Source organism: Panicum virgatum, chromosome 9N (genome assembly GCF_016808335.1).
Source record: "Panicum virgatum strain AP13 chromosome 9N, P.virgatum_v5, whole genome shotgun sequence".
Classification (NCBI taxonomy): domain Eukaryota; kingdom Viridiplantae; phylum Streptophyta; class Magnoliopsida; order Poales; family Poaceae; genus Panicum; species Panicum virgatum.
The window spans coordinates 50,387,183-50,396,250 of NC_053153.1; the positions used below are offsets into that span (position 1 = coordinate 50,387,183).

A 9,068-nucleotide genomic window follows, 5' to 3' on the forward strand; every position below is an offset into this window, starting at 1 on the left:
AGCGCTGGGTTCTCTAATCCACCGATCAGGCAGCAGAATTCTTTCTATTCAAGTCCACCGGAGTATTGAGTTCATGACTGAACAACTGCAGAGACAGGGAGGGAGGGAAGTGCACAGCTTGCAGCCCATGCTGCATGCAGGGGAGGTGCGACTGTGAGCGGAGAGTCGGTCCGAGCGACGTGGCGTGCTTCGCATGACCCGCACTATGTGCGAAATCCTCTCATGCGTCGGGGAGGAACGGGTCAACAAACCCGATAATACTACGTGCCTCTCCACTACTTGATCCGACATTCCAGGGGGGCACCACCTCCCCTCCAAGATCCGCCTTCTCCGGTCGCTCCACCCAATTCGTCCTCCTCCCTGCCTCCCTCCTCGCCTCCCGATCTCGACATGAGCGACGCCACCACGGCCCCCGCCGGAGCCGGAGACCACACCGCCGCGCAAAAGCCACCGGCCGCCCCGTCGCCAGAGGCAACGGCGGTCACCCGGCGGGGCGGCAGCCAGGCGGCGGCGCAGCAGCAGCAATCACGGCTGGACGACGACCAGCTGGAGGAGCTGCGGGAGATCTTCCGCTCCTTCGACCGCAACGCCGACGGCAGCCTCACGCAGCTGGAGCTGGGCTCCCTTCTCCGGTCCCTGGGCCTCACGCCCAGCACCGACCAGCTCGACGCGCTCATCTCCCGCGCCGACACCAACTCCAACGGCCTCGTCAAGTTCTCCGAGTTCGTCGCGCTCGTGGCCCCCGACCTCCTCGCCGACCGATCCCCATACTCCGAGGACCAGCTGCGGAAGCTCTTCTCCATCTTCGACCGCGACGGCAACGGCTTCATCACCGCGGCCGAGCTCGCGCACTCCATGGCCAAGCTCGGCCACGCGCTCACCGTCAAGGAGCTCACGGGGATGATCAAGGAGGCCGACACCGACGGCGACGGCCGGATCAACTTCCAGGAGTTCTCGCGCGCCATCACCGCCGCGGCGTTCGACAACATCTTCTCCTGACCGGCCGATTCCCACGATCCGCATGCCTGCCGATTCGTATCTTGACCATGCCAGTTTTCACTTTGTTCTTCTTTGTCTGGGAGGAGATTAATTTAGGAAGCTATAGAGATGTGGTGTTCTTGTGAATAACAGACCAAAAAGTCAATTTAGGGACAAATTACATGCAGGATTGATTGTGTTCATCTATTTCTGTCAGTGTTTGCTTGCAGCCATGGACGACATGCCCTTGCATGTTTGCATGGCAATGGCATAGATTAGTTCTCCTCTGGCCAAGGAGGCAAGGAGGAGAAGATGTTGGCATGGCATGATCGTCCAGCTGGTGTGTGCATCCTTGCTTGTGTTGTTCGTCGTCCTGGATCTTCTTCTGGAATGATTGATGAGTCTATGCCTGGCAATCATCACCCTTTTGTGTTTGGATTAAGTTATTGAGGCATTGACACTTTCTAAGGAGAGAACTTAAGGTATTGACACGTTCGTCCTAACTTTTGCTGACGGAGTTTCTTATGAGCTTTTGGACAACCAGGCAATGCATCAGGATGGTCAGATCCAAATCGGAAGAAAGTCTCGAGAACCTGAATTTAGTGAAGTTCCAAATGAAAAGTTCAAACATTTTGCAGAGTCTCCAAGCATGATCTTTGATCTGGTCAGAAAGATGTCAGCTGGTGCTTCATTCTGTTTGGCCAGCATGCTGGTCACAACTGGAAAAATATTTAAAGGTATATAAATCTCTCCAGCTGTTTCATTTGGATGTAAAAGATTATTTCTATGAATAATTATCAACAATCTCATTTTGTTCCGCAGTGCAGGCCAATTACAATATGTAGTTTTATCTGTGTTACATCACCACCTGTTGCTGCCTTCATGTAAACTACAAATGACTTTTGAAGTTCATAAAATAGCTTGTTCTGCATTGTTCTTTATCGGCAATGCATGCATATTTTTTTGAACTAAGAAGATTAAGATAAAAGTTTGACTTTGGCCACAAAAGTATGGTCGAGAAACCCTTGGCAAGAGTGAGCGTTAAGGTGAGCGCACAATATATGTGATTATGTATCAGGCACTTGTAAAAATGTGGCTTCTAGCTTGCCACAGCACTATCATAACAAATTATAGCTTGCCAGTGGTGAGCGTTAAGGTGACGTGATGGTATTTTGGCTCGAACTAAACAATGCCCTTGGTCATGGCCTCATGGGGAAGCTGGAAATCTTGGATGCTTATGCTACCAATAGTTTTTCCAGCCATGGATGGAGAATTTCCGGCGTTCAGAGGATGACGAAGAAGCAAGATCTCTTTGCCGTTTTGCGAGTCTGGACTCACTAGTAAGTTTTTATTTAGTACTATACATTTGTCCCGGTCACCATTGGATCCGGGACCAATGAGAGTTTTAGTCCTGGATGGCCATGGGGGTAGGGACTTTTTATTCGAGTTGGAGCCACCAATTGGACCAAAAGTCCCTCACAAAGTTATTTGTTTGTTCCCATTGGTGGCTCCAACCAGGCCTAAAGGCTCCTAAGCCTATTGGTCCCTGTTGATGCCACCAACCGGGACTACATTCCCCAGGCCATTTTAGCCCTTCTTCCTTACCTTGCCCAAGGCATTCCCCCCATTGTGTTTTTCCTGTTCTTGCTCGGATGAGAGGAGTTCATGCCTACATTCTCCATGATTTGTGAAGGATTTTTAGATTTTTATTACCCTATCCACCTAATGGTTTTAAAGGTTAGAAACTTCATCCTGTCACCTTCCATTGCTAGTGTAGCTTATTTCATTGTTTAGGTATAGAGAAATTTGAGGTTTTTTAGATTGGGAAAAATGTTGAAATTTTTTCAATTTACTAGGTTCATGCCCATGCGTTGCTATGTCACATAAAAGTTTTCTCAAATTAAACAAACAGAACATAAAAAAAGCGTCACGTCACACCAAGGCTTGTTGCAGGACATGCACGTGGCAAATATTAGGAATCACACGTGTGATGGGCAATCAAACCATCACACATGGTGGAACAATTTTCTACATGGAAAATATTTTGAAGCACATTTGTACAATTTTCTACAATTTTGAAGGGCGGGCCTAGTGCAGCGGTAGAGCCTACCGTCTATAACCGGAAGGTCCCGGGTTCGAGCTCCAGCCTCTGCACATTTGTGTGGGTAAGGCTTGGGGCTTAAAAACAACCCTTCCCCAGACCCCGCACAGTGCGGGAAGCCTACGGCACTGGGTACGCTCTTTAAAATATTTTGAAGCAACATCCTGAGAACAAAAAAGGATGATATTGGTGCATAAAAGTTCATTAGGGAGTCTGGGGTCCAATACAACCAGCAAGTTCAAGCAACTTCAATCCATGTAGAAAATATACGATTAATGCAACTACAAAGCAAGCCAGGAAAGATTTGACAAATTCAAGGGGACAAAATAGTCTCCCAAATTTATATATTACCTCTGAGATCAGGATATATGTCCTATACTCATTTGTTCAGCAAGATGTTGAATGGAAGCATACTAAATATCAAGTGATGGCACAGCAACCATGGCAAGGCTGACAACAGTTGACCGCAAGGCAGAGGACTAAAGTATAAGACTAAATTTTTTTAAAATATGCTTGGAAGAGCAAGCAGCGCAATGTTTTGATCCTGCTCTTCAAGGAAAATGCCACAAAACTCTCTTCTTAGCTCTCACATTAATATGGTTATTGTAATTATTTGGCACCACATCAGTTGAATGTAAGGCCTGAAGAGTGGCTGTTTTTTTTTAACCGAGGCATAGAGGCAGATTGAAACATTTCAACAAAAACCAGCATGTTCACAAAGAGCAAACTACTCGATCCTAAATGCAGAAATATGCCCAGGACGTAACTTAGGCACAATAAGACCATGGAAATATACAGATGATGGATGTTAGCGTGAAGACACCAAAGGGGGAGCATGTTTCATGTGCCTCACTAGAAAACCCCGGGCGCGACGTTGGCGCGCCATATTTGAGCTCACTAGTCATGGAGCTCACCAGATCAAAATCACAACTTGTCATTTCAGCATCTATCTCCAATTCCATTCTTTCTCATGTATTCTTTGAAAGCAATGCCTCATTAATAGTAGCAACTTGGTAGGAATGCATGGTAAAAAAGATGAATACATCAATTAAAAAACTCGGCTGGTGGAGTAAGACCGCCCCACGGTGTTATATTAAGAAGAAGATCCGTCCAAAGACCGACCGAGAAAACCCCCCGAACCCCGGCTCTTTACTGACCTTGGGTCAGCTGACCTGTTACCTAGGCCGGGACCGCAATAAGCGTACTACCGTAACACCAGGCCGGGTCGCACAGCCCAAGCCATCAGGAGCACAGCGAGGGGTTTTTTTTTCCGCAGGCAGGGAAATCTGCCCCAGTGGGGGTTTGAACCCCCTACCTGCGGGTGCCGCCGGTTGTGCCACAGCCAACTGGGCTAACAGCCTTTGGCGAATACATCAATTAAGACAATATGTTATATCAATACATTATATATGCAATGGGAAACAATTCAGTTCTAATTTTGGCAGGTTGTACTTTGAGTTACTTGGAAGAAAGGAACCTAACAACTACCAGAAGTAGAATCTGAAAAAGTTTCTGAACATCAGCCTGCAACATCTGACATTGCAGGTTAACAGGAAAGCCTAAACATGCTGTCAGAGAAAAGCATTCGAATTAGTAGCCAAGGAACAAAAATACAATGATATTCGTTGAAATATTGGAAAATTAACTTCAACGGTGGTGCTGCACCTTTTCAAATGGAATGAAGAATAGATGTAAGCCGGGGAAGTACCTTCAGGAAGAAGACGAGGAGGACCACAAGGTTGATGTGTTAACACATGACGAAATGAAGTGGGAATTATTGACGTCCACAACTGCTTAACATATCAAGAAAATCAATCAAAGTTATTGAACAGCACTTGGAACAAATAGGTCAAATTATTTCACATTGCAATGGTCCATATTTTGGCATGTCTTCTCTATATTTGAACATCTCTAATTAGAGAGAAGTCTGCCGAAGACAGGCAAGAAAACCAAGCAGGAATGCCAGATAAGAATATACCATATAGCATGAAGCTTCTGTTTTGTACAACTTTGATTGGGAGGTACAACCATGAAGCTTCTGCACCGGAAGCACAAGGCCAAGCACAAGGACGGGTCCTGCTTCCGGTGCCGCCGAACCTCCACGTAGCTGCCGGGGAACAGGAATGTGCGCAGGCAGTTGGCGCGGTCGGCAGGACGGCGTGCAGGGCGAGGTGGCTGCAGCTCCCGTTTCTCCAGGCGGGATGCCACACCCTGATCTTGCCGTCCTAGTGCGAGCTGACCAGGCCCAGAGGTTGCCCTTGGCCGCGGCCACGGTGGCGCCGCGGGAGGAGGAGGCACCCGCCGGCGGCGAGCAGCAACGTTGTCCCGCAGCTCCGCCTCTGCTCGCCAAGCCGAGGTGCGTGAGGCTCTTGGACCCCCTGGCAGCATGGGGCTCTGTTCTTGATGGGGAGAGAGAGGCGAGCGATTGAGCGAATGAGTAGACAGGAGAGGAGAGGGAGAAAGATTCGATTGGATTCAATCTGTGCAAAGGATTTGGGCCTTATTTAGTTGCAAAATTCAAAACTTCAAAACTATCACATCAAAAAAGAATCATACATGCATAGAGTATTAAATGTAGATGAAATAAAAAATAAATTGTATAATTTACTTGTAAATTGCGAGATGAATTTAATGAGACTAATTAGGCTATGATTAGACACTAAATTGCTACAGTAATTTCTACATAACACATGTGCTAATGACGAATTAATTAGTTTTAATAAATTTGTCTCGTAATTCTGTAATTAGTTTTATAATTAATCTATGTTTAATACTTCAAATGTGGGAGAATTTCATTTCAAAATATTTACGAAGGCACCTAAACAGATCTTGGTCAGAGGCAAATTGGTATGTGTACTTGACTTGTGTAATGAAAATGAAAAAAGAACGAATGAAAAAGAGAAAAGTGCCGAAATCTCCTATTTTGGAGAAAATCGTATCGTGTTTTGAAAGACTCGCGAATTTAATGTTAGAAGAGTTATCGAAATTTCTCGTCGGCATCTGTGGGGCACCGTTCGGTCCTTCCCGCTGGCGCCTACCCCGCCTCCATCGGGGTATTTAATTTTTTACCATTATATCGGATGTACCTCATCAGATAGTTTTTTTAGAAAAGTCGCTATGGATTTAGTATAAGAGAGAGAAAATCGATACAGATTTATCACATTTGATTACGTGTCACGCCAGGTCGTCGCTATGGATCCGCTCCAGCGTGGATGCGAGTCAGCCGGATATGTGAAATGGCCGCCGATGCCCCTGCCTCCCTCTTTCTTCTACACTCCGCGCGTGGACGCTTCCTGACGACCGCGACGGCGCCGACCACGTCGAGCTCCCGCAGCGCCATCACTTCCTGGGCGCCGCCGAGATAGACAGCGACGGAGGACGCGGCGAGCATGCCGTCCGCGAGGTGCCGAGGTGCCTGCGGAAGACGGCGGTGTCGCGGTCCACCTCCCGCCGCAACTCGCGGGTACGCCACGCATCCGTCGACCGGACGGCCTCCTAGGCGTGGGTCCTCCTCCTCCCGGCCATCGTGGCCCGAACGACGGGGTCGGCGGCCCCCCTCCCCTCGCCACTGACCTCAAGCTTAGGAGCCAGAGCCCCGAGCGCGACGACGCCGAGGAGCAGGACGACGCGTGTGAAGGACACGCGGCCCGCACCCAATCCCCGTCGAACAGGTCGCAGTCCTCCTCCTCACTCCCCGCCGCCGCGACGGAGACCCGCCGGCCCAGAGCCTCCGGAGCGAGGCGGAGCAGAGCAGCAGCAGCAGTAGCAGCGCGGCGGCTAACACGGCCGCCGCCGCGAGCCCCGCTAGGCCGGCCCTCTCGAGCGGGCCCTTTGCCGCCCGCTGGGACCTGCTTTCGGATATGTCGGAGGAGCGCGACGAGTGCGACGGCAAGCTGCAGATCAAGTGTGGGCGCATGCTCGCGGCAGGGGCGGCGACCAGCGCTACCCTCGGCGTCAATTGCCGCCGCCGTCTGATCATGGGTTCTTGCTATCTATCAATTCACTCTACGAGGCATCGATTGATTGATTAGGCTTCGATTTCAAACCATGCAACAATCGATTCATCTTGCTGGGCATCGAATTTCGGCCATCACTTTTCATTTTTAATCGATGGGCTTCGGCTCCGCAAGGCAGCAGTGGCTGACGTCGTGCGTCCGCCGCCCGCTGGGCCACGAGATGTGCGCAATCGAACCGGCGGAGCCGCACGGGTGGAGCGCGCACGCCTGGCGCACCGGAGAAGCGGGAGTTGAGGTGGCGCGCGAGGACGCCGCCCCGACTCGCCCGCGACGAAGACCCTGCCCGGGTCGGCGAGTTCGGACAGCGTGGGGTAGAAGAGGACCGTGCCCACGTCGTCGATGGTGGCCGGCGGCCGGTGCGAGCGGTAGTCGACGGAGAGTACGAGCGCTATCGCCCCCACCGGGAGCCTGCTGCAGGCTGTGTGATTCCCGGCCACGCGGGATGGAGAAGAAGAAGAAGGGTATAGAAGGTCATTTGCCTCTCATGCTGACTCGATCCACGCGGGAGCGGCAACGTGGCGTGCCACGTGAGCAAATATGATAAATTTGTATCGATTTTCTTTTTTTTATGTTAAATTTGTAGTGACATTTCTAAAGATACTATCTGAGGAGTACCATCCGATATAATAGTAAAAAGTTAAATACCCCATCTTCATCGGCCGACTCCGCCGCCTCGCCCCCGATGCGCTACCCTGTAGCTAGGGATGAAAACGGTCGGAAACGGTAATTATTCGGTAATCAGTTTTTTTGTTGTTTTGCTTTGATTGCGAATAAATAGGATATAGAATCTTGTATACAAATTTGTATTCTTGTTTTGAGCATTGAGCTTGTAAAGATTCATAAAAGGTAAACCTTAAATTCATCCTATATTTTCTCAAATGATAGATATAAAATTCGGTATGGATTCGGAAACAAATTCGGTATTTTTTTCACTTTTTTTTGTTGTAGGGAGCAAATAATACATAAAATAATTTATGCAAAATTTTATTCTTATTTGTAATAATATGCTTGATAATATAAGAAATGATCACCATCAAATTTTATACATATCTATTTTAAAATATTAAATTTATTTTAACAGTTCAGATTACCACTTTCATCCCTACCTGTAGCCCTGCAAATAAGTTGGAAACCAAGCTATATCCATACCAATCCATTCTCATTAAAGAAATTAATATTACCCACACCACTCCAAACCACCGTCACCACAAACCAATCCAATCCAAATAAGTCAGTTCATGATGTGATAAACTATTAGCCAAACTATGGTTACAACCCAATAAGAATCTATTTCCCCCAAAAAAATTATAGTGCAGATTTTGCCACATCGTTTTGCACAGAGTAACTGTCAGTTATACTAAGTCATCTCCAACAAATCTCAGTTAATTTCGATAAAATTTTATAGTGTGAACACGAGATTTTATTTCTAGGGTCCGACTCTTGACGTGAGACCCACGTGTAATTCTAGCCACGCTGCTTTGCACAGAGTAGCTCCTGATCATACTGAATCATCTTCAACAAATTTCAGTCAATTTGGATAAAATTTTATAGTGTGAACGCGAGGTTTTGTTTCTAGGGTCCAGCTCTTGACGTAGGACCCACGTGTAATTCTAACCATGCTGCTTTGCACAGAGTAGTTTCTAGTCATACTGAGTCATCTCCAACAAATTTCAGTCAATTTCGATAAAATTTTATAGTGTGAACGCGAGATTTTATTTCTAGGGTCCGGCTCTTGACGTGGAGCCCACACGTAATTCTAGCCACACTGTTTTGCACAAAATAGCTGCTAGTCATACTGAGCAATCTTCAATAAATTTCAGTCAATTTCGATAAAGTTTTTATAATATGAACGCGAGATTTTATTTCTAGAGTCGGGCTCTTACAAAACCAATCTTTACATATGTCGTGGTGTGGCAAACCACAGCCGGGTGGCGGAATGCACCCGCCTAAGCCCAGAGGGTGAGTACTCGGGG

The 9,068-nt window shown here is 47.9% G+C and overlaps 1 protein-coding gene across 1 annotated transcript; it reads left to right on the forward strand.

Moving 5' to 3' along the window:
* The first annotated feature begins 283 nt into the window (after nt 1-283).
* On the forward strand, nt 284-2,000 carry LOC120687354 (probable calcium-binding protein CML11). The gene is made up of 2 exons (XM_039969323.1): nt 284-1,715; nt 1,806-2,000. Exon 1 carries the CDS (start codon nt 391-393, stop codon nt 997-999), a length of 609 nt encoding a protein of 202 aa, XP_039825257.1. The 5' UTR covers nt 284-390; the 3' UTR covers nt 1,000-1,715; nt 1,806-2,000.
* The last annotated feature ends 7,068 nt before the right edge of the window (nt 2,001-9,068 follow it).

Coding starts and splice junctions, on each gene's coding strand:
- LOC120687354 (XM_039969323.1), top strand. CDS start 391: ATGAGCGACGCCACCACGGCCCCCGCCGGAGCCGGAGACCACACCGCC.